Source organism: Cydia strobilella, chromosome 25 (assembly GCF_947568885.1).
Source record: "Cydia strobilella chromosome 25, ilCydStro3.1, whole genome shotgun sequence".
NCBI classification, from domain to species: domain Eukaryota; kingdom Metazoa; phylum Arthropoda; class Insecta; order Lepidoptera; family Tortricidae; genus Cydia; species Cydia strobilella.
Genome location: NC_086065.1, coordinates 5,118,496 through 5,144,878, shown reverse-complemented (window position 1 = coordinate 5,144,878; position 26,383 = coordinate 5,118,496). Strand labels below are relative to the sequence as shown.

Below are 26,383 nucleotides of genomic sequence, written 5' to 3'. Positions count from 1 at the left end.
CACAACTAATATTCGTGGTGTATTCACTTGGCGTACTCACGCCACTCACCGTTTTTGACCTCTCTTAAACAACGGTTACATAAAATACTATAAAATAAAACTCCAAATAAATATAAAACGTTTTATTAAATACACATTTGTCTGCTTACATGTCAATAAGCTCTAGGGCGTCACTCGTTTAGGGTCGCGGGGGAACATTGAGGTCTTCCGGATGTTGTCCAGGCCCAGGTACAGCATCACGACGCGCTCCATACCGATACCGCCACCTGCGAAAAATGTAGAATTTCCAGATTCATATGGTCGATCTGTGTAACATGGCCCTCAAATATTAATGACTATATATTATCAAAATGGATATAATAGGATAGAGCGGTACTGTCATAGTAAATTTTGTAGTCACAGTAAATTCACTGCCCCTATTGACACACGATTAAAACTAAAAAAAACGGCCAACGGTTTTTTTTGCGATTTCGTGGTTGCGATTTAGCCATCCTGTATAAATCAATAAATCCAACAAAGTCGTACAATAAAATAAAATAAAAACATCGTACCTGCATGAGGTGGGCAGCCGAGTCTGAACGATTCGATGTAGGCCGCAATTTTGCTGATATCTGTAAAATAAGAATGAAAAACAATTACAAGTCATATTTAATAGTCTGTAGCAAGCTCGGTTTTCCATACAAACGTAGTTACGCTTTCATTTTAAAACGACTAGCTAGATTGCTCTGAAACTGCACTTACAATAGGATAAGGTATATCTATGTCTGTAATTACTAATTAGCTTATGTAGCATCAGATACACCGAATTTTTTCATACAAAACTTGTTTTTGCTCCATTTCGTTTGTTTTATAAGCTGGAGCTATATAAACTAATTACAGACCTAAATATACCTCATGTGCACAGTTTCATTATAATCCAGCGCGTAGTTTTAATATGAAAACGAAACTTCGTTTCTATGGGAAGATGAAATTCGGCCGAGCTTGCTGCGGATCCTTAACTGACTGACTGATCAAGTGATCAGTGCTAAGTAGGTACTTAAACCACAGGGCGGACACGCTATACATCAAAAATCACTTGCGTTTCTATGTGTGAACGGCACGTCTGTACACGTGTCGTGCATCATAGTGTAAGTAAGTTGCTTAAAAACAGTACTGAGCGGTCGGCAAACGGCCGTCAATCTGCTGTCGCGGGGCGAGGTCATTCGAGTCGGGGCGGGGCGGTGCGTGGCCGTTCTGTATGATAATACTATTACTTATTCTGTGCCTATACTGAAGATAAAATAGCTATTAATGCAACAAGTGCGGAAATCATCTTTACGCACGTGTATCATACAATGTTTTACTATGCATTGTGCGAGTAAATAAAAAACATATCATGGCAAATAAGTTTAATTATTAAAAAATTGAAAACAAAAAGCACTAGTGCGGAAAAGTGCTCTTTTCCGCACTAGTGCGAGAAAGTAGCACCATATGTACTGTAAAAAAAAATTGAAAATAAAAAGCACTAGTACGGAAAAGTAGTACTTTCCGCATGATATGGCTCCGTAGGAAACGCACTTTTCGAGCACATGCATTGTAAAGTATTGTTTATTTATACCATAGAGTAACTTATACTAGAGCGGTACTATCATAGTAAATTTTGTAACCCCAGTAAATTCACTGCCATCTGTCGACACACTTTAAAACTAAAAATGAAGATTTATAAAAATACGATAGAATGTATTTAAATATAGATAAATGATTTTTTTTATTTGCATTAATTATTTTTTATGATTTTGACCCATGTTCTTTCACTGATATGCGTTAAAATTGTTAAATAACAAACGAAACCGTCAACGCCATCTATACGACTGTAGGCCAAAACTAGTAGCGCCCTCTGAACGAGAATCAAATTTTCTTGATTTTCGAGGCACGTTTTTTCCTTAGACTGTATCCATCTATTACGGAGTTGTATCTATCTGTTAGGAACAGAATGTAAAATGGGCTCGAAAATTAGGGTTTTAAGAGACAGTACCTTGTCGTGAGAGAAAATAACCTGATAATCCCGCGTTGACGGGCCCGATTTCTTCTTTCTTCTTTTGTGTTCTTCTTTTCTTTCTCTCAGTTTATGTCTGTCACTGTCCACTTATGAAAATATGGAATGCTTAAGGCAGAAACAGCTGATATCTTTAATTTAAATGAATTCAACGAGGAGGCGCGTTCAGGCGGCCATTATGGTAATTGTCGAAGTGAAGTTTTTATCTAAAGGTGACTGAATGGGGTTTGAATGACGGATATCCGGTAGAATGAAAAGAATGTAAATTTGACATACAATGTTGCTATATGAAAGAACATATTCCTAAACATACTGCCCGGGAAGAAATCTCTAAGATTTCTTAAAACACAAGTACGCAAATTATCCGCTAGAGCTTAAAGACAAGTACGTTATTCCTTAAAACTAGGTATGAAATTTATTTAATGTTACAATCAGTGCTGGTAAGGAAGAGGGCAAAGTTTAGATACAGGGCGAACTAAATTATTGCCAGTACTAGTCTTTAAAGTGGCTACGCGTGCAACGCCATCCCGTCCTGGCGACAAAGAAACTATGCGAGCCAACTTCCAACAGTAAGGAGTTGTGTTCTCGTTCATAATGAGTACGATGTCATTTACCTTTAGGTTTTCCGATGGTTTAAACCACTTATTACGACCTTGCAAATGATGCAAATATTCTACATTGAAACGACGCCAAAACTGTTGAGTTAAATTTTGAAGAAGTTGCCACCGAGATAACCTGTACATTTTTTCAGTTTGTAAATCATATTCTGGTAAGGACACCATGCTATCTCCTATGAGAAAATGGGCTGGTGTTAATACGTCGATCTCATCAACGTCGTCAGAAATAGGACATAGAGGCCTCGAGTTCAAAATCGACTCCAGCTTACAAAATACGCTGCTTAATTCTTCAAAGGTAAGCACGGTTTCACCCAAAATACGTCTTAATAATAATTTAGAGGATCTAACGGTCGATTCCCAAAGTCCTCCCATACTCGGAGCAGAAGGGGGATTGAAATGCCACTTGAGTTGATGTTTGAGGAAGTAGTTTAGCACGTCAGGATCCGCGGTGCACCGTTTTAGGAAAGCATAAAGTTCCTTTAGGTGATTGTTAGCTCCGACAAAATTGGTTCCACAATCAGAAAAGACATCAGTACACCATCCTCGTCTGCTAATAAACCGAGTGAGACAGGCTAAGAAACAGTCTGTGGAGAGATCTGATACCAATTCCAAATGGCACGCCTTCGTGACCATGCAGACAAATATACACAAATATGCCTTCGTGACTGGAGCACGTTTTTGTTTAGACGTCTTTATTAAGAACGGACCGGCATAATCTACTCCGACCTTTGAAAACGGTCTACAAGGCGTGACTCTTGATGGAGGTAAATCAGCCATTAAATAGTCGGCAGGTTTCGGGTTGGCTTTGAAGCATTTGTGACATTTACGAATTAATCGTTTAATGACAATCCGAGCGGATAAAATCCAGAATTGTTTACGCAGTAACGACAGCAGCACGGGCGTTCCCACATGCATGTACAAATCGTGATAATAATTTATCAACAAGGTCGTTAAATGGTGTGATTTCGGAAGGATTACTGGGTGTTTCCGTTGTGAGGACAAGTTCGTGTATTTCAATCTTCCTAACACCCGCAGGAAACCCTCCGAGTCAATGAAAGGGGTCAGTTTACGAAGGTTAGTTCGGTGAGGTAACCCTCGCTGCACCAATCTTATTTCAGTGGCGAAAACTGAACTTTGGACAATTTTTATTAACGAGTATAGGGCGTTACGCCATTCGACGCAAGTCAATGGACCCACTCGTTTTGAAGTAGGATTCTTCAAATTATGAACGAATCGAAGACAGTACCCGTGGACTTTCACGAGCTTGTGAAGGGAACTATATTTTGACATGAAGTCAGTCGCATCTACCTCACAAGAGACTTTGCTCACGTGGGCAGTAGATACTACCTCCTCCTCAGGATCCGGAGAAACCGTTTTTCGCGCAACGGTATCTTCGGATGGCCAGGTATCTGGCGCTTGCGTGAGCCATGGTGGGCGCCACCAAAGAGGATGTGCGCCAAGCTCCGAGGGCATCAAACCTCGGGAGGCAGCATCTGCAGGATTCATTGAAGATGGTACATGCCTCCAGAAGGAAGGAGACGTGTTAGCTAATATCTGAGAAACTCGGTTTCCCTCAAACATTTTGAGCTGATACACGGGTGTGCGAATCCATGACAATGCAATGCTCGAGTCACACCAGATTACAATGTCATGGGCAACAGTAATCAGTTCTGAAGCATGTTTAACAAGTTTAGCCGCTAGGAGGGCTCCACATAGCTCCAGACGTGGAATAGTCAATTTCTGTTTCAAGGAAGAAATTTTGGACTTGGATAACAGCAAGTGGACTTCCACTTTACCATTGATCCTCTCGACACGAAGGTAGACCACAGCAGCGTAACCTTTAAGTGACGCATCTGAAAATGCGTGAAGAGAAAATTTGCTGCCATCAGTAGGCAAGACAAATCTGCTTAGTTTAATATCTGATAAGCTGGAGAACTCCCCAATAAAAGCAAGCCACTGATTCTGTTCATCATCAGGTAAGGGGTCATCCCAGCCGATCCCTAAAAGCCACAACCTTTGCATGAAGGCCTTCGCCTTAAATACAATTGGCATCAACCAGCCACAGGGGTCGTATATGCAAGCTATGTTAGCAAGCACGGCACGTTTTGTCATCCCAGTGTTGGTAATTCTGCTATGATACATGAACACATCAGCAGTAGGGTTCCATTTCACACCGAGTACCTTTACGGACCCTTCATTTTGAGGTTCAAATGACAACGGTCCTTCACGGACGTCGTCAGGCAAGTCAGATAAAAATTCATTGCTATTGCTCGACCACTTTCGCAATTCGAAACACCCTTGACTTAGGAGATCGATGAGCTCAGCTCTCACCGTTCGAGCTGTGTTCAGATCAGAAGCTCCTGTCACTATGTCATCAACAAAAATTTGATCTGACAAAATTTCACTAGCGACAGGATGTGAAGTCTTGGCTTCCTCCGCCAATCTCAAGATGCACCTCATAGCGAGGAACGGACTTGAGGAGACTCCGAACGTGACCGTCCTCAAACGAAATTCTTCGATGGGATCATCAGTGTGTTGACGCCAGAGAATTCTTTGATAGTCACGATCGTCCGGGTGCACAAGTACCTGTCTGTACATACCCTTGATGTCACAAGTGAATGCGACAGGCTGAAGGCGAAAACGTGTAAGTACGTCTACTATGTTCCGCTGAAGTTTGGGACCAACGTGCAGAATGTTATTCAAAGACACGCCCGTAGAGGAGGGCATAGACGCATCGAAAACTGGCCTACACTTTGTGGTGGATGAAGACTCTTTTATTACAGCATGGTGGCTAAGGTAATATTTTCCACTACCCGGAGGGTCAAAGACAGGCTCCATATGATTCTCGTCCAGGTATTCTTGAAATACCTTACTATATTCTGCCCGGAGCATAGGATCTCTTTTAAATCTCCTCTCAAGACTCAAAAGCCTCCGAGTGGCCAATTCACGACTCTCACCCAACTCACTTTGATTTCCCTTAAAGGGCAGACGGACAATAAAACGGTTTTCATTGTCCCGCGAAACATTATTTAAAAAATGATCCTCAATAATTTGATCCTCGGGATCAGGAAGTATAGATTCGGGAATTTGTTCAATTTCCCAGAATCTAGTCAGACAATCATCTAATGCCACATGATGAGATGACAGATGAGGAACCGAATTGGTAGCCTGTAAGGATTTACCAATTATTACCCAACCAAAGATGGTTTGGTAAGCCGCCGGTACATCAGTAGAAGGCCACACCTTCTCACCGCAGTAAATGTCATTGTAGACATCACCACCTAACAAAATGTCTATAGGCTTAGACAGGAAAAACTCATTATCAGCCAACTGTAGGCCTTGATAATTTGACTTTATGTCCGCAGACAGGGAGACACTGGGCAGGTTGCCAGTAGCATACTTTAAAATGACAGCCGAAACAGTCAGCAACGGCTTGTCAGAAGTCGTGGACTTTAAAAACACAGTGGTCATTCCATGAGACCGATGAGGCACACTGGGCCCTACTCCGTAGATAGCCACAGGTTGATGGTTGTGTTTCAGTTGAAGTCTTCGAACACACTCCTCTGAGATTATAGAAACCTCCGCACCAGGGTCTATAAACAAGCGAACAGGTTGAAAGTGTCCATCTCCGTTCCCAGCAAGACCCATGGCCGTAGCTAACACCACATTTGGCAAAGTCGGCTTAGTATCCTTTACCAAAAAGGACTTCATTGTAGCATTATTAACACTGGTAATGCTACTAGGTTCTGGATCACCTTCTGGATGTGAAGGCTCAATCACTTCAGCCATGACAACAGCAGACTTAACCGCTGGTGGGCAACTGTCAGTTGCCAAAGACGGACAGATTAAAGTGTGGTGTTTAGCTCGACACAACTTACATTTATGCAAAGAACTACATTCATGATACTTATGAGTACCAAAACAGTTAAAACACAAATTTTTAGATTTCAGAAAATCTCTACGCTGGTCAATATTCAAAGTCTTGAATTTATTGCACATATACATGTAATGATCCAAATTACAATAGCGACAATTTATTTCCTTATTGCCTTCTTGGACATGCATTACCATTTTGGCATTGCGATTAGGCAGAGGTTTCATCACAGCTTGTTTATTTGACCCGCTAACAGTTGCCTTCAATGCGATAGACATTTCTAATGCCTTACATTGACATTCCAAGAAAGCAATAAGTTCAGAATATTTAGGAATATCTGAACCAGTCAAACTTAATTCAAATTTACTGCGCACATCAATAGGCAGCCTTTTTGATAACACATGGAGGAGTATAAACGACCATTCGTCAGGTTTAAACTTCAAGGCTTGAAGCGCAGCTAAATGTTCATTAAAAGTATTTAAGAATGGTCGCAGTTCATTTTTCAAATTCACAATAACAGGGAGTGACATTATCGCCTCCAAATGCATATCGGCAATAAGTCGTATATTGGAGAATCGATTCTCCAACAGTGTCAGTGCAACATCATAGTTCGGATCAGTGAGCGGCAAATGTTTTACTAAATCTAGGGGTTCACCCGATAAACACGATATCAGATAATGTAATTTTCTCACAGGTTTTATGGTAGCATTTTCGTCGACTATACTTTTGAAAATATTTATGAAATTAGTCCACTTGGTGACATCTCCTGTAAATGACGGAAGTGAAATACGTGGCAGTGGAATTTCCGGCGTGTAACATTGTGTATTACCTAAATTCGACGACGATGGGGGATCTGCCGGGCATAATTGAGTATAAATAACACTTACACTGTTCAATTTTGAGTCATATTCCAAGAATTCCAGCTGGTGTTTCTCTGCGTCGAAACCGGCACGTTTCCCCGCCTCCACAGCAACATAACTTTCTTTAAAGTCGTTCTTAATTGGAGTTATATCACTGTATCGGGTCCGAAATTCCACCAACCTCGTTTTATTCTCGTTTGCGCTCTGCGCTGAATTGTATAAAATATCTATTTGTGTCTTGGCCAATTTGTACCGAATATCTGCACTCATTTTTCTTCAAAAACTAACAAACTCCACAAAAACAAAGCTGCGGCTTTGTTTTGCGAATAACCTCAAAATGAAACGCGATACAGACTGAAGTGACAGTTCTCGAACGACTTCACTTCGTTGACGAGCATAGAATAAAATTAAGGTGCGTTTGCACTGTACGACAAACGTACGGACTATGAACGATTTTAAAAACGCCCCACAGATTGTGAGCGTGTAAACCAGCCTTATCTTGCTACCAACACTGACGAAACGAATGATTGTGAACCCACCTTCAAATTTGTAAAACGTAACTAACAAAATGCAAAGCGGACAATTAAACGTATAAAAACGTATAAGTATTTCTTTAACGTTTAAGACAAACTATGATATACGTTAATACGTTACACGTAGACAAATTACTAAATTACTTCCGTAAGAATAATGCAACACATGCAGTCACTTTCAACAAAATATCCACGTAACGAGGATAGACAATTACTTTAAGACTTTAAAGTACGACAAATGCAATCTTGCAGAAATAAATGTACCGTGTACAGGCAGTAACTTACTTAGAAATTAGTTACGACAAATATGCAAACTTGCAGAAAAATGACTTGACAATAAATGGCCGACCGCACGAAATGAAAATGTCCGGTTCTACTAAATGAATGTTAAAGAATCCGTGGCTCGAATGGACCAAATTTTATGTTAGGAACAGAATGTAAAATGGGCTCGAAAATTAGGGTTTTAAGAGACAGTACCTTGTCGTGAGAGAAAATAACCTGATAATCCCGCGTTGACGGGCCCGATTTCTTCTTTCTTCTTTTGTGTTCTTCTTTTCTTTCTCTCAGTTTATGTCTGTCACTGTCCACTTATGAAAATATGGAATGCTTAAGGCAGAAACAGCTGATATCTTTAATTTAAATGAATTCAACGAGGAGGCGCGTTCAGGCGGCCATTATGGTAATTGTCGAAGTGAAGTTTTTATCTAAAGGTGACTGAATGGGGTTTGAATGACGGATATCCGGTAGAATGAAAAGAATGTAAATTTGACATACAATGTTGCTATATGAAAGAACATATTCCTAAACACTATCTTTGTTTATACATAAAGCGTAGGTACCTATCCCGTGATGTTTGGCCCGCTCGGTGAGGAACTCGGGGTCGTGTATCCGCTGCGCTCCGCTCAGGATCTCCTCACCACGCATAAACATGTCGTAAGAGTTTGAACATTTCTGAAAAATAAAGTGTATGCGTGTAATTGCGCGCGATTGAAGTAAAACCTCTTTGACGATGACGTTTATCGCTATATTGGCACTTTGACGTGTGTCCTATTTTGCTTCATGGAGACTGTATAAAGGAGCCAAATTTCTATGTATGAAAAGTGTCCATCAAAAAACAGTAATTAGGCGGCGCCACCATACACCGAAATACTTAACCTACGTAATTTGGTCGGGTTATTTGTTGCCTTATATGGTTCATGTTATACTCATGTCCCAGAGCCTAACTAGCGCCACCGGAGAGATTAGGAACTATTATTAAAAGCTTAACGCGGTCACTTTTACAACAATTCTGCCATAAGAGATTGCGATCCTTTCTATACCATCCATATTTGCGTTACTTCCGCTACTGTGCGCGTTATTGTGCACTACTGCGCGTTACTTCCGTCAGAAAAAAAATCTGAGTTACCCTGTAGTCGCGCCTAAAGAAGTTTTACTTCAATAAATGTAATTAATTACTTTGTGTATTCTGATTGAAAATTTTAAAAATATAAACTAAACATAACATAACTATTATTTTATTGTTAATTACCAAACACACAGTGTTATTAACTAAAAAAAATATTATTTATAAAACTTGTTTGATGAATAAATGAAATAAATAAAACTTTACAATTTATTATGAAACTAAACGGCTTCGGCAAGTGTTTAAAGACAGAAATGACAAAATTAACTAACATTAATGTTGTTGACGATAATAGGGATATGACACATGTTGAATTTTACAACAAAATAGATAGCAAATGAGCAATTTATCGCAATAATGTGGATATTAAAATAAAATATGGAAATGATAAAAAAAATACAGGATCTTAAGTTTAAAAATTTAAGTATTTTTTAACTTCCAAAAAAGAATAAAGTAAAGATACCATTCGATTCCTTGCATTTTATCCAAAAAAAGGCAATTTTACTTATTTTCCATACATTTAAGATGGACCTTGACGTCAAGTTCACTTATTGTTTTGTCAGGAGCGTTTCGCGAGTGAAGTACGACTGTCGGATTTTGACTATCATTTCTGACTTTTGTATTGCTTTAATGCAATGGGTCCCATATAGCCATTTGATCCCAAAAACAAACCTGATCGATTGATTATAATGTTTCATTGTCGAATTAAATCAATGAAATAATGTCTACCTGAAAATAGTTAAGTACAAAGCAATCAGTGTTTACCACTTTATTGACCTCTCCCTTGAGTAGGGAACTATGATAGCACCCATGAGGCTGACATGTTCACCTAGAGTGTCCAAAGCCTCCATAAAAACCAGATTAAAAAAAAAAAAAAAAAAAAAAAATAGTTAAGTAGTTAACCCTTTGAACGCGCGCCATCTTGAACCTTGTCCGAATGCACGAAGGTTGACATTGGGCTGCAGCCGCGCGCGTCAGATGACTTCTGTCCTGTGACCTGTCATAGACTGACTGACTGCCTATAAAAGGGTTAATCAATTTTTTTTAGAAGAATAAGCAACGTACCGGGTTGGTCGGGTCGGGCATGGTGTAGAAGGGTCTCACGGCGAGGGGGTACTTGTCCAGGATGTAGAAGTCGGTGTCGTACTTGGCCCGCACCAGCCGTCCCAGCAGCTTCTCGTCGGGAGTTGACAGGTCGTCCTCCTCGCCTACTGTCACGCCTGTCAAAAAAAAAATGTCCAATCATCATAGTCATATTAAATCACATTTAAAAACGGGACTATTGACAATAATTAACATTTATGTGAAGTGGGTGGTTTGAAAATGTGATGTCTACCCCAAACTTTAAATACACTTCGCTGGGACATCAGTTAGCCGCGACCACGACCAGTGAAACCTGTGTCGAAATGTCGGTAAAAAAAGAACAAAATAAATTCGCGATAGACCCTTTTTTAAATGTGATTTAATATGTGTTCAAAACGCGAAAAACACGTTTTAAAATTGCTGACAACATACCAACCTACATAATTTACTCGGGTTCGTCGTTGCCAAACGATAATAGCGATTTCTCTCCTGCCGGCCTAGCCAAGGTGACAATCGCTATCGCTTCGACAACGAAACGCTTTGTATCTCTCTATCACTCTTCCATATTAGTGAGACAGTGACAGTTGCGTTTCGATCGCTACGGAGTGTTAGCGATTGGCATGTTGGCTACGCGGCCGGTCTTATTGAAAGTTACATAAGACCAATCTTTTCGGACTTCGTATTATTATAACGTTGTAATTCTAAGGTATACATGGTAATTTCTAAGGTTGCTTTTAGTTTTCATATTTTCCGAAATTACATGCAGATAGGCATTTCAGTTTTAAAAATTGTTAATAGTTAACTGCGCTGGACAAAATTGAAATTAAAGAAACTAAATATGTAATGAAAATTTTGTAATGAAATTAAGTCAGATTCATAACATACCTATGTCAAGGATTTATTTATTTATTTAACCTATTTCTACAGTTGCAGAGACAGAGATAACTGAACTGCGTAGAATCTTGTTTGTATCGGTCAGTTATCTCTGCAGCCTACCCTACTGTACATGCATGAATAACTAACGAAAATCACGATTAAACCAAATGATCAGTAAGTATGTTGCACCCATAACAGAAAAAGTAAGGGCAAATCGCCTAGCATGGTACGGGCATGTGATGCGGAGGGATGAAAGTCATGTGACGAGAAAGGTATTAAGAATGAATGTGGAGGGAGGTACGAGGAGAGGAAAACCGAGGAAAAGGTGGATGGACTGTGTGAGAGATGATATGAAAGTAACGCAATTAAGTGAATGATGAGATGACGGGTGACAGAGAGGTATGGAAGAAAAAGACATGCTGCGCCGACCTCAAGTGAATGGGACAAGAGCAAGCGAATGATGATGAATAATCACTAACCAGCTTCCTTCAGCATCTGGATGGCTTGCGGGAACTCCAGCCTTAGAGGGGGGTCCAGGAACTTGAAGGGCTCCACTTTGAACTGCTGCCCTACTGTCGCGATCTCAGTTGCGTACCTGCAATAAAAAAAAAAAAAAAACATTTATTTCAGACTAAAAGGTCCATACATGGTTAGCAAAACATTACAATCTTATTACTAGTGTTAGTACGGCATAAAAAACTAAAACTAAAAAACTAAAAATTACAAAAAAATAACTAAAACTAAAAACTAGACGGTTGCGCATGGAAACACTTAAATAATAGGCCAGCCAAATTACATCCAAAAAAAGCGTTTTGAGGAATTAATTCCCAGCAAGCCTGAAATCATTTTAATCATTTGGTCCTAAGCGACAATATACATACTTATATAGATAAATACATACTTTTTTTAGGTATTTTTGAGTATATTTTAAACTGTATTAATAAAAAAATATTTTTATTGATAGAAGCAAGTACAAAATAGGTCGCTGACTTCTGAGCTAGGTAAAAACCTGTGTTACAGAAGTCAGTGTCCTCTCCTAGACAATGGAATACATACTTAGATATATCAAGCGCTGGTGGCCTAGCGGTAAGAGCGTGCGACTTTCAATCCGGAGGTTGCGGGTTCAAACCCCCGCTCGTACCAATAAATTTTTCGGAACTTATGTACGAAATATCATTTGATATAGTCGCTTTTCAGTGAAGGAAAACATCGTGAGGAAACCGGACTAATCCCTATAAGGCCTAGTTAACCCTCTGGGTTGGAAGGTCAGATGGTTACATTATTAAGGTTAAACTACACAAATGAAACAAACTTAAAGGGTCAAAGCAGATGTCATCAGTCAGTGAGAGAAGTGGAGAAGAGGATGTCAGCCAACCATTTCTTAGTGAAGTGTAAAGTGACATTGTTCAGAGCTTTTTGCACAACATTTTACACCTGCAGTCTGTGGCGAAAGTTCACCTTGAAGTCGTATAAGGCCCTACAAGTACAATATAATAACGCGTTTAGGGCGCTGATGGGGCTGCCGCGATATTGCAGCGCGTCAGGGATGTTTGCGGAGGCGCATGTGGCGTGTTGTAAACAGGGACCGGCCCGCTATCCCTTATCGGGGTTTTATAAGGGTATTGCATAAGGCTTAACTCACCATACCCTTTGCCAGACGAAACCCTTTGTTTTGGTTTTAAAAACCCTTATATAAAGCTACCACATTTGAGTAATAGGTAGCCCAAATACCCTTACAAAACCCTTATCATCCGCTCACCAACACCTTGCATATTGCTTATAAGGGTTAGCCTTATAAAGGGCTTCCCTTTTAGCATAAAAGCGTGCTAATTTAAGTCATCTACCTTGTTCATAAAGCACACATTACTTCGAATTCGAGCGATTGTCGGCGGCGACGGCGGCGTTCTTTGACTAGGCACGTATTTTCTTTCCTTTTCATACACTACCGTTGATATATACTAATCCTGTCTCTTTCACGCAAAGGGAAACCTTTATAAAAAGCGCTTAAAGATAAGGGTAACCCTTATTAAGAGCTAGCCTTATTTTTGGTTAGCTTTTCGGTAAGGGTTAGTCAAAGGTAAGGGTATGAATGGGCTTGCAGTTCAAAAGGGAAAGTCTTTCAATGTGTTAGCCGTGTTTAAGTGTCGCCCATTGAAAGGGTTTTATCGCGGAAAGGGTTGTCCGGTCCCTGGTTGTAAAGCTACGAGTACTATGCGCCTGCGAGCCGCGTCCCTGGCGCGATGTGATATGTGATATACGGACAAGTTTTGTCCGTATATCACATTTTGCTGCGGACTTCATACGCCCGGCGGCACTGTGGTAAACACGTTGAGAAATAGATGAAGGGTGTCAATGTGTTTGCCACAGTTACCTACCTTAATGTAATTTTTGTAGTTTTTTGTTTAATGTTTGTGTTTTGGTTAATGTTTGTGTTTTGTTTAATATTTGTGTTTTGTTTAATGTTTGTATTATGTACTTATGAGTCACATCAGATACTCGAAATAAATGAATTTTAATTTAATTTAATTTTAAACCTAGCAATGTGGGGGTCAAAAATATCAATGCCCCTACCGCAACGATCATCGGCTATTAAATCGTTATATTGGCGGCACATTCTTGTATTTGGATTATGTTGTTGTCTTCTGATAGTCATCAAAGACTTTTGAAGACACTTACTGGTCGCGCAGACCTCTGAAGATATCAGTGAAGGTCTGTCCGATGGTGTCCAACACCTCGTGGTAGTGATGCTTGAAGGCCATCTCGAGGTCCAGACCCACGAACTCGGTGAGATGCCGGTGCGTGTTCGAGTCTTCTGCGCGGAACACGGCGCCTACTGTGTACACCTACGAAGTTTGGAGTTTTTTTTAATACTTAAATTGAAATAAAACTGAAAACGGATTATATCGCGTATATTGAATTTATACTACATCCCAATCCGTTTTTATAGTGTTATTTCATGAGTAACTATCGCGGTAACCGAAGACAATAATACTTCAACTGTGAAAATTACGTATTCTGGCCTTGCCTGCCTCTGTGAAAATATATTTTTAAGAGCATATATTATTATGTTACAAAATCAGAACGGCGAATATTTAAGGCCGAATATCGTTTATTTATTGATATTTCAAGCTTCTTGCAAATCAGTGGCGGTAGCACGGTCGCATTTTTATCGCTTGTCACTATGCCTGTCACGTTCTAACGAGTAGTAAGTGCGAAAGTGACGGACATAGTGGCAGGCGATAAAAATGGAACCATGCTGCGCTCGCAGATCACGCAGCGTGCGCTTTATACACAACAGCAGACGTGGTTCTCTCCGCGATTTCATCGCGCCGCTACAAGTACATGCGGTCCACACCAATGTTGGTGTCTAACCATAGTAGTTACCGCGCACCGCTACGGAACGGACGCCTGCTCGCGCTTGCGCCACCTATCGGTCATATCTGTCGTAATAGACGCGTTTTGTTGGAGAGTGAACCTTCTGTACCTAGTACAGTAGTAGTTTATTCTACAGTCACAGTTAAAGAGGTTTAATTAAGGTTAAGCACTTTATTGAGTCTACATTCTGATATTTCTGATCTGTATGTTTACTGATCTGTATTTATTGAGTCTTAGTTCTAACCTTGTCGAAGTCAGCCGCTATGGCTATCTGCTTGTAAAGGTGCGGGTTCTAGTAGGACACGATGAACACGTTGTATAAGTGTTATATGTGACATTTTCAACGAAAAGGTACCACATGTCGGTATAGTATGAATCGATATTATGTGGGTATTCTCAGATATGAATAAATCAGTCTTTGTCTCGAACTTGTGTTTGACTTACGTGTCCCAATACATAACATGGCGCAGCCGCAGGATTTCTAAATAAAACTTAGTAAACGAATTAGTAGTATCGGGATACTAATTGCGATTCGGACTTAAAAGTGATTTGTTTATGTGTCGCGACTGTCGCGAGTTTACGCCGGGCGTAGATAGTGTGTTATAGTTGAAAAATGGAATCGTTGTTGCCTCCACCGCCGCCATTTACTTTTTTGAACAATGAACAGAATGTAACGTCTGGAAATGTTTCAAAAGACTGGGAGAAGTGGAAAAAATCATTTGAAATTTATTCCGTCGCGTGTGAGCTAGGGAAAAAGGACGCAAAAGTGCAAATAAACACTTTATTACATGTAATTGGTGAGCAAGGACGTGAAGTGTATGAACAATTTAGTGACACGTTTGCAGATTTAAACAGTTTACTTAGCAACTTTGACTCTTTCTTCTTGTTGAGGGAAAATATCACTGTACAAAGACATTCATTTTTTACACGCGATCAGAAAGATGGAGAATCAATAGAACAATACTCGTTTGAACTGAAAAAATTAGCTAACAAATGTGAGTTCAAGGACTTGTGCGACGATTTAGTACGAGACAGGTTAATTTGTGGCATTAAAGACACTACAATAAGGGAACGGCTCCTTCGGGAACCAACTTTAACGCTTCAGAAAGCGATTGATATCTGTAATATAGCACAGATGTCACGCGTGCAAGCAGGCGTTATAAAAAAGGAGTCGACAGAACAACACGCGTATTACATAGGTAGTGGCAGTGCACAGGAGGAAGTTGCAGATGTACATTTTCTATATCGACGTGGAGGAGCGGCTAGCAGAGGTCGAGGTCGGGGTGGCTGGCGAGGCGGGCGCTTCGCTCGACCACCGCTCGCGCGCCCCCCGTCTGCCGCTCGCCCCGCCGCCGCCGGATCAGCTGTTCGGCGACCATATGATCAACGGGATAACGGAATCAATTATGGAATGCGCGCTGCCTGTGAGATGTGTGGAGTGTCCCATGATAATCAGAGATGTCCAGCTTATGGAAAAAGGTGCTTGCGGTGCAATCGGTTAAACCACTTTTCGCGTGTTTGTCGCGTGTATGAATTAAGCGCCGAAGACACCGATCAGGTAATTTACTATTTCAATAATAATAATAGTAGTGATTGGTCAGTAACAGTAAGCATAAATAATATCAAAATATCGCTTAAAATTGATACAGGTGCAGACACAAATGTATTGCCGTACAGTTACTTTGAAAAAATAGGCTATAAAAAACAAGATATTTTGCCTACGCTAGCTAGGTTGCGTGGGTATTCTGGCGGCGAGATCAAAGTATTAGGTAGATGCAACTTAAAGTTGAGGCACAGGAATAATGATTATATTTTAAAATTTATAATAGCCGATACAGATTCACCTCCGATTTTAGGTCGCGATTCTTGCCAGGAGTTGAATGTTGTAAAGTTAATACTTTCAGCAGACTCGCACAAAGACTTTAAAACAATATTTTTAGAAGAATACGCGGACGTGTTTGAAGGTATAGGTTGTATGCCGGGTGAGTACAGGATAGCGATAGACGACAGTGTACGTCCTGTAGTACACGCACCGCGGAAATTGCCTGTAGCCCTTAGAGAACAAATAAAGCTTAAATTAGACGACATGGAGAAACAACAAATTATTGCGAAAGTTGAAGGCCCAACTGATTGGGTAAACAGTATGACCGTGGTTAGGAAGCCTAATGGGGACTTGCGCATTTGTCTGGATCCGAAAGATTTAAACAAAGCGATCAAGCGGGAACACTATAGATTACCTACAATAGATGAGATAACAGCCAACTTGACAGGTGCAAGATTCTTTAGTACACTAGATGCAAAAAATGGGTTTTGGCAGTTAAAACTTAGTCAGGAAAGTACCAACTTATGCACATTTAATACAGCCTTTGGTAGGTATAAGTTCCTAAGGCTACCGTATGGTATCACGTCAGCGTCTGAAGTATTTCATAAAAAGCTTTTTGAATGTTTTGATGATTTAGGATGTGGAATCTGTTTGTTTATAGATGATTTGTTGATATTCGGGCGCACCAGGGAGGAACACGATACACGGCTTAGAAAGGTACTAGATAGGTGTAGGCAGATAAATCTAAAATTGAATTTAAATAAGTGTAAATTTGCATTGTCTGAAATTAAATACCTTGGACATAAAATTACTCAAAATGGTATTTACCCAGATGAGTCGCACACGTCAGCGATAAAAAATATGCCGAAACCCGAAAATCACAAAGATCTAGAACGTTTCTTAGGCCTCGTGAATTACGTAGGAAAATTTGTAAAAAATATGTCTGAACGAACGCATCATTTAAGGCAATTATTGAAAAAAGATATTGAGTGGCATTGGGACAGCTCTCATCAGCAGGCTTTTGATCAGATCAAGAAATGTCTGACAGAGGTACCGGTGTTACAGTACTTTGATGTGAGTAAACCCGTAGTTATATCGGTAGACTCTAGTAAAAATGGACTTGGAGCTTGTCTTCTTCAAAATAATCTTCCCGTAAGCTATGCGTCAAGGTCGTTGACAAAGGCGGAGCAAAATTACGCGCAAATAGAAAAGGAATTATTGGCATGCGTGTATGCGTGTGAGAAATATTATTCTTATATATATGGCAAACATGATGTGACAATTGAAACGGATCACAAGCCACTGGTAAATATAATAAGCAAACCAATTGCAGATGCTCCCGCGAGACTCCAAAGAATGTTACTACGATTACAATTGTACACATTTAAATTGGTATATAAACCCGGCTGGTTTTTGTATATAGCGGATACGTTATCGCGAGCCGTAGAACCCGCGAGCGCAGGTACCGAGCCTGCCGCCGAAACCGCCGACTTCAGCACGCAAGCGCAAGTGTGCGCTGTACTCTCCTGTAACCCGCTCACAGACACACACTTTTTACAGCTGCAAAGACATACTCAGTGCGACAATGAATTAAAATGTATAATAAAATATATTAAAGAAGGATGGCCAAACAACAAAAATAATTGTGATGACTGTGTTAAACCATATTGGTGTTATAAAGATGAGTTGTCAGTTTCGTACGACATTGTGTGGAGAGGTAACCGTGTCGTAGTTCCAAAGGCAATGCGTAGTGAGATACTTAAGAGAGTGCATTTAGGTCATTTAGGACTCGAAAAGTGCAAGTTACGAGTGCGCGAAACTGTGTTCTGGCCGAACATCAACAGTCAGCTAGAAGATTACATCACGAAGTGTGCAGTTTGCTTAAACTATAAAAATGAGAACAGAAAAGAAACAATGATTTCACATGACATACCTAACCGTGCTTGGTCTAAAGTAGGCACGGATTGCTTTCACTTTGGTAACGACAAATATGTACTGGTGGTCGATTATTATAGCAAATATATTGAGGTCAGTAAATTAAATAATCTTACGTCAGATGAGGTAGTAGATAATTTAAAAACAATCTTTAGCCGTCATGGCATACCCGACATTGTTGTTTCTGACAATGGTCCGGAGTTCGGTTCATTAACATTTGAGCGTTTTGCCCGCGATTGGCATTTTAGTCACGTGACTTCTTCACCGAGGTATCCCCAGTCCAACGGCCAATCCGAAAGGGCTATACAGACAGTTAAAAATATGTTAAAGAAAACTAATTTAGCGCAAACGGATTTTAGACTAGCCTTGTTAGAATACCTAAACACGCCCATTAGTAATACATTAGCATCTCCGTCGGAACTGCTTAACAGTAGGAAATTACGAAGTATAGTGCCTTGTGCTCCGCGTTTACTTAAACCAAAAATACCTACCAATGTTCGTAACGAAATCAATAAGCGTCAACAAACACAGAAAAAAATCTATGATAAAGGCGCTAAGGATATGGCTACGCTGTCAGTCGGGCAGCGGGTAAAGGTGCGCGTGGATAAACGTTGGGTCAGCGCGCGAGTCAAAAGTTTGGTAGGTATACGATCTTACTCGGTACAGATTGATGGAGGAGGTGTTATAATTAGGAACCGTCGACATTTAATTATTGACCATTCTGAAAATTTAGGCTACGATAGTAACTATTCCTCTAGTTACCTTTACGATGATATCGCCGTCCCGAATGCTCCCACTGTGAATAATGCCATTAATACACGATCGCTACCAGTAAGACCTGACCCTTATGTTACTTCTTCCGGCAGGGTGGTGATTAGACCTGATCGGTGGGGCTTCGATTCTTCGTGAGTGTATTAGTAGTAAGTCAATGCATGTTAATGTTAATTAAAACTTTAGGCATGAAATGTATTTAGAAAATTGTGTCTATGAATTTGTACTTATTGAAAGATTAGATTCGCAAATGCAATACACTTCAATTTTATTCCTTATAAATTATCAAGTTATTATGAAATGAACTGTATCTAAAATCATTTTAGGTGAAATTACATAATTTTATCATTGCATTTTAATAAATCCTATAAATGTAACATATATAGGTATGTATAATTTTATTCACTATATTATAGGTACCAACTTTACTTATTCTTTTCACAAAGCTTTGTATTTGTAATTAAACTTAGTGAATAAGCAAGTTTGGCAAAAAATTAATTGTAATCTTAAAATAATAAAACTTGGTTCCTATTATTAGGTCATTATCAAGTGAATGTAAACAAATATAAAATATAACTTCAGTTATGCATGTACCGTAGGCAAATATGTTATTTTGTGTTAAGATTAAAATTTTCTTGTAATTTTTTTTTCAAAAAAAAAAAAAAAAAAAAAGGAATTGTCGGTATAGTATGAATCGATATTATGTGGGTATTCTCAGATGTGAATAAATCAGTCTTTGTCTCGAACTTGTGTTTGACTTACGTGTCCCAATACATAACACCACATTGTCGCTTGTCAATAAGTTTGATTTCAAATTGAAGCTGTATGGAAATAGCGCCTTATTGACAACCGACAATAAGTACCCTTTTGATTGAAAATGGCACATATGAGGGTTTATTTATTGAGTCTTGGTTCTAACCTTGTCGAAGTCAGCAGCTATGGCCATCTGCTTGTAAAGCTGTGGGCTTTGAGCGAGATAAGCGGAGTTCTTGAAGTAGGAGACGGTGAACACGTTGGCGCCGCCCTCTGACGCCGCTGAGATTATCTTTGGCGTATGAATCTCCACAAAACCTAAAAAATAACGGATCTTAGAACTGCAACAAAGCTTTTTAACCTTTTGACCGGCAAAGACTTCAACTGACACGCGCGGCTACAGCCCAATATGAACCTTACTGCATTCCGATAAGGTTCACGATAACGCGCCGCGTACGATAGGCGTGGCATTCAAGGGGGTTAAAAGAGGTAGGACAGTGAAATGTATTGTATATTGTATACAGGGGAATCACCTCCACCTTACAGAACTACAGTCATAATAACCAGTAGGCCGAGCACATGATTGGCGCGACAGTATCTCGCCGCGAGATAGACTACCCGTCTTTTACTAACTGTATGAATTAAAGGGGGACGGGTAGCCTCTCTCGCGCCAATCATGTGCTAGCCCGGCAGAGCCCGCAATTTTACTGGCAACACAAAAGACTGTCGCAATCTTGCTAGAGTTAAAAACATTTTTTATCGATATCGATAGTTGGGTAATGGAAGAAAAAAATGGTCCAGCAAATAAAAAAAAATCTACGTCAGTACACACAGCATGACATTATATTTGGTTTGTGATATTGATAATTCAAGACCACACCAAGAGTGATTTTTCCACTTTTAATTGTGGTATTTTCTATAAAAAGGGACCTTATTGTCGATGACGCTTACGCCATTATAAACGATGCTCCGATATAAATACAATGCCGCGCGACGCTGTACGGCGTAAGCGCCATCGACAATAAGGTCCCTTTTCATAGAAAATGCCCCAATTTATTTCTAAGCTTAATAGCATCGTTCACAGACGTTTCTGCTTGATACAATATTAATATTGTTTTTTTTTTATGTAATAGGAAGCAAACGAGCCGCCTGATGGGAAGCAGTCATCGCCGCCCATGGACATAAGCAACACCAGAGGAGCCACTTATGCGTGATAATTATTAATTTCTCAACCTTCTCTGGCAGTAAACAGTTTCGCTTATCACTATAAAGCCATTTATGTATACTTATTGTGTCTGTTTGTATATAACTTTATACAAACCTCACAATTGTTTTTAAATATTGTTTTTATTCTATTACACAACTATCGATATCGATAAAAAAAATGTTTCTAGCTCTAGCAAGATTGCGACAGTATTTTGTTTTGCCGCGAAAATACCGGGATCTGAGGATAACAGACTAAAGAACGTCAACAGGCGGTCTTATCGCTGAAAAAGCATCTTCCAATCAACCTATTGTAGGGGGCTTCTTACCTCTATTGGTAAGAATGTCGCGGAACAGCCTACACACTCCAGCCTCGATCCTGAAGATGGCCTGGTTGGCCGGCGTGCGGAGGTCTAAGACCCTGTTGTCCAACCTCGTGTCCTGGTTCACGCGGATTTTGAGCGCTTCCGGGTCCTAGAATAAAAACATTTTATTTTATTGATGCAAAAAATTACACAGCATTACAGCGAACTAATACACTGTGAAATTTAAAACAGACAGTATCATACAGACTAGGTACAGCAGTAGGTACAAATGCAAAAATGAAAAACTAATACAAAACAGAAGATTCACGTTTATCCATCCTCTCACAGAACTTCATACACTCTTTATCTATCCAACTACATCACATTCCGGTGCTGATGCGAGGAGCGGGTTAATATATTGAAGAGCGCGGACTAGTGGTGATTTGCCATTTACAGAAATCATGATGATAATCCATATTTGGTACCATCCAGATAATTATCTACAATTGTTATCATTTAGATTTTAATCTGTGATAATTATTTTGTAATACTACATGACAAACATACAGAATAACGTATGAACTAAATTAACCTAAAAATAAAACTAAATTAAATCTAAATCCCTATATAAATCTAAAAATAAACACATAAATCATAAAACATAAATTAATTATCATTCAATATTTAACTCAGATTATTATCATTTAGATACTTAAATATCGTATAATTCGTAGTATCGGATGAATTTTATGATAATTATTAATTATCATAAAGTTCATAAACGATAATTATCATAATTGACTTTATTATTGACAACCCTTTCAAATCTGAGACAATAAACCCTACTTTTGGGAGAGCTTGTGCCAAGTCCTGTAATTCGATTAGCATGAAACTTTTAATGGTGCTTTGATATGAAAAGGGAACTCAATTCACATCAGTCTCAGGTCTCGCAGCATCCTCCACACCTCATCACCGACTAGTTCAACGTCGCGAACACTATATACAGTCGAAGACAAAAATATCGATCCAGACAAATGGTTAAAAAATATGTGAACACGACTTTATTGTCTAAGGTGTAAGAGCGTACACATATTTTCGAAACTTTGGGAATGTAAATATATTTATGCCCTTGACTGTACATAAAGTAAACTGGTACATAAATGCAACTCACATCAGTCTCCGGTCTGGCCGCGTCCTCGACTTGCAGGGGCAGCTGCGCGCGCGCCGCCGACACCGTCCACACTTCGACACCAACTAATTCTACGTCGCGAACGCTACAAGCCTCAACTGGGGCTGCGGTTTTCGCTACGGTCGCGAATACGTCCACAATTGATTCCTTCGTTATGCTAAAAACAAATTATTGAGATAAATATTCATCACATTATTATCAGATGATTATCTGATCATTATCAGAGACAAATAGAAAGAAAGGAAAGCATTTATTAGCACAATAACATAAAACTAAGAATAAATTACACAGAATGAAGTTGTGCTCAATGGTCCTTACTCAGCTTGGTGTCACGGTATGCGCCACATGGCACTCTCCGCGACGCTGATTTTCAGTAAGGCCCAGTAGATGGACTAGATGGCACTCAGTAAATGGCTTATACCCAATGTAAAAAATAAGGGTAAGCTTAAATACAATTAACAATCAAATTACTTAATTAAAATTAGCCTATACCTAAGTCTTATGAATGTTTGTGTGTATGTATGTAAATGTCTATGCGATTTGTGTGTGAGTGTGCACGGATGCCTAAGTGTTGCATTTTTGTTTAGCCAGTATAAATTTACGGAGGTGAATTTTAAAGGTGGACACGGTTTTAGAATTACGTACTGGTGGTGGCAAATTATTCCAACACTTGGTGGCAGCAAATGGATGGGTTCTTATCTAACAATTATCGGAATATCATAAATGGTACTAGTATTACTTTTACTAACTCAAAGGAATACTAGCTCCACATAGCACATTGCGCGTCGGAAGCTTTCACTGGCAATACGTTTACGATGGATGATTTCGTAATAGGTACTAGAAAAGAGTTTTATACTATTCAAATATTCCTCGCTGTCAAATAGCTGAATAATTATTAGATAATTACCGAATTATTCTCATATAATTATCGAGGATTTATTAGATAATTATTCTATATACACACACAAGTATAGCGTCAATATTCTGTAATGCGGACTGGGAAAGGCAGTTAGACGACTTACTTGCCAGTAAACTTAACTAGTTGCTTGCTGACTTTCCTCTCCTCACTAACGCTGACGAGTAACTGTACAGTGCTGGAGTTTTGACGAAGAACGGCGAAGCACTGTTTGCCTTTCGCTCGGGAGGTTTGCAGACGGGCTGAAATGTTTTTATTCAGAATTCATTAAATGTGCAAAAACACTTCATAGCTTTAAAAACCTACTGAAAAATGTATGTCTTCCTTAGTGTGCCACTGTGTATATATTTATGTATATTTATATTTGTAATAAGTATCTAATATATATTTTACTATTTGGATGTATCATTATATATTTATTTATATACATAATTTACTTATGCCTCAAAAATTTTCGTGCACTGCCTGTTTGAAATAGTAGATTGTACAACAAGGGCATAAAGCGATCCATTCTTACACGAGGCAAGACCAAGGCAAGGCAAGTCGCGGATAAAAATGGACATTTTATGCCTGAGTAACTAAATATACAAATGTATCCAATATTGTTGGTAATTTTACCGTATTTATTCAAGACTAAAGAAATTTGTACTCGGTTGTGTCGGGGGCGCGGGGCACGCTGGCAGTTTGTATGGCAGATTTTGGACTTTATTGCTAAGTCAATAAGGGTCGCAATAGATGATTTTACTTTATGCACGACTTAAAGTCGAACTTTACGAGCATGAGAAGTGAAAAGAATATTTACTTACTTACTTAATTCCAAATCATTAAGGTAGAATACATTCAACCTAAGGAACAAATTATTTTATTAAATAATTTGATTTGTGTTTTTTAAGTAGGACACAAAGCCACACCAGATACTTAATGCCTCACCTCTGACCCAAACACTCTTCCCGTCCATCTTCACATTCAGGTCCTTGACATCAGTGTAGACCCTGTCGCGGTGCTCCCCCGTAGACTGAATCAGCTTTAGTACTCCATACCGGCCTTCGGAGAAGTCGGCTTCCTGGGACTCCACTTGGGGCTGCCCGGAGGCTGCCTATAACATGAAAATTGGGATTTGACTGTAGATATTATTTTTCGTGCGATGTTCTTTTTGACATTTACATTTTACTGTACAAATTTCAAGTCTAGTACTTAAAAAAAAATGTTTTAATCTGAGAAAGAGTTTGATACAAAGTTTTTGTTTTTATACTCTATTTCATCATTTTCGTTAATGTTTTTATCATGTACATGTTTAGGTACTATATATTATCGGCAATTCTTTATTTATTTTTCGAACCTTCTATCTTTGTACTCTGTTTCAATGGAATTTGAACTACATATTAGACGTGTGCGCCGATTAAAAAATGATCGGCGGCGGCGTTTGCCAAAAAATTGGCGACGGCGGCGTGAAATCGGCGTGACCTTGACTTTCGTCGTGTAGTCGTCTTGGGGGTAACCTCATTATGGCAACAGGCCCCAAAACCCCAGGGCCAAGGTGGGAGGACGTGCCGAGGGCCCTGGAGGAAAATGTGTACCTTATATTCAGCCTTCTTCTGCTGTTTCTCTGCTGCCTTGGCGGCTTTCTTGGCGGCTTTCTTGCTGGCCGCATCTCCTTCCGCCACTGGCTTAGGCTCGTCTGATACCACCATTATGAAACTGCAAATTAGATATATTACAGAAAGATTGTGTAAATGATATAGTCAGTTATGTATTGCCTACTAAATATCAATGTTATGTTAAATCATGTATGTTCAGATGTAACTATTGTCGATGAAAAATAAAAAAAGGCATTAATAAAGCTTTTTATTAAATTTAATTACATAGAGATCTTAAATGATAAGAAACATTTTAAAAACACATTTTTTAAGGTTCCATACCCAAAGGGTACAAATGGGACCCTAATACTAAATCTCCGCTGTCCATCTGTCTGTCTGTCACCAGACTGTATCTCATGAACCGTGATAGCTAGACAGTTGAAATTTTCACAGATGATGTATTTCTGTTGCCGCTATAACAACAAATACTAAAAAGTATGGAACCCTCGGTGCGCGAGTCCGACTCGCACTTGGACAGTTTTTACTCTTTCTGTATACATTCAGAGTACCTAATAAGAATGATGTAATTGCATTTATATGAAGCAATAAATGTGTGACATTGACATAATAAACCTGATGCAATACTAAAAGTAAATTTGAAAAACATTATTCTAGTTTAAATACTACTTCGAATAACTGTAGTTAAATTATAGAAAAATATTATGGTAAATAAATCAAATAAAATAATGTATTCTTATATAAAAAACTTACTATTAAATACCCAACTATCACTTTTTTAACTCAATTGTTCCACGTATTCGCTAAATACAATGTAACCTTTGTTACCATTAATTAGCTATTATTAGCCGGTTAACATATCTGCAGTTAGCGACACTCAAAACAATACACCAAGGTTAAAAAAATAAAGTTTATGTCCACATAAAAGTGAAATGCGGTGCAACACTTTACGATCTACTTTTCTGTAATATAAACAGTGCAATACGTGGCAAACCTACCTTTGGCGTGAAGAGTGTTCTTCAAACTATTTGTTTTGACCGATTAAACGGCGTATGCAGTTCGCAAATTGATAAAAACACTCGGAGATACTGGAGATAGTACAAATAGGTTATGTATGATAAGATTGCGGTCACCCCTCCTTCAGTGACAAACGGACGAGAACTGTCAAAGTGACAACCAGTGTTGCCATGTAAAGACACAAATTTCATTAGATCATTTTCTAAAAAAATATTTTGCCAC

General features: G+C 39.2%; 1 protein-coding gene across 1 annotated transcript; it reads right to left on the bottom strand.

Annotated features, from left to right (window-relative positions):
* Positions 1-107: 107 nt before the first annotated feature.
* LOC134752819 (aspartate--tRNA ligase, cytoplasmic) lies at positions 108-26,299 on the bottom strand. Its single transcript, XM_063688570.1, has 13 exons — positions 26,143-26,299; positions 25,127-25,247; positions 24,480-24,645; positions 23,656-23,791; positions 22,616-22,790; positions 21,469-21,613; positions 20,103-20,254; positions 13,957-14,123; positions 11,760-11,875; positions 10,387-10,541; positions 8,759-8,870; positions 552-611; positions 108-266 (listed from the first exon to the last, which is right to left on the bottom strand). Exons 2-13 carry the CDS (start codon positions 25,238-25,240, stop codon positions 163-165), a joined length of 1,602 nt encoding a protein of 533 aa, XP_063544640.1. The 5' UTR covers positions 25,241-25,247; positions 26,143-26,299; the 3' UTR covers positions 108-162.
* Between the last annotated feature and the right edge of the window lie 84 nt (positions 26,300-26,383).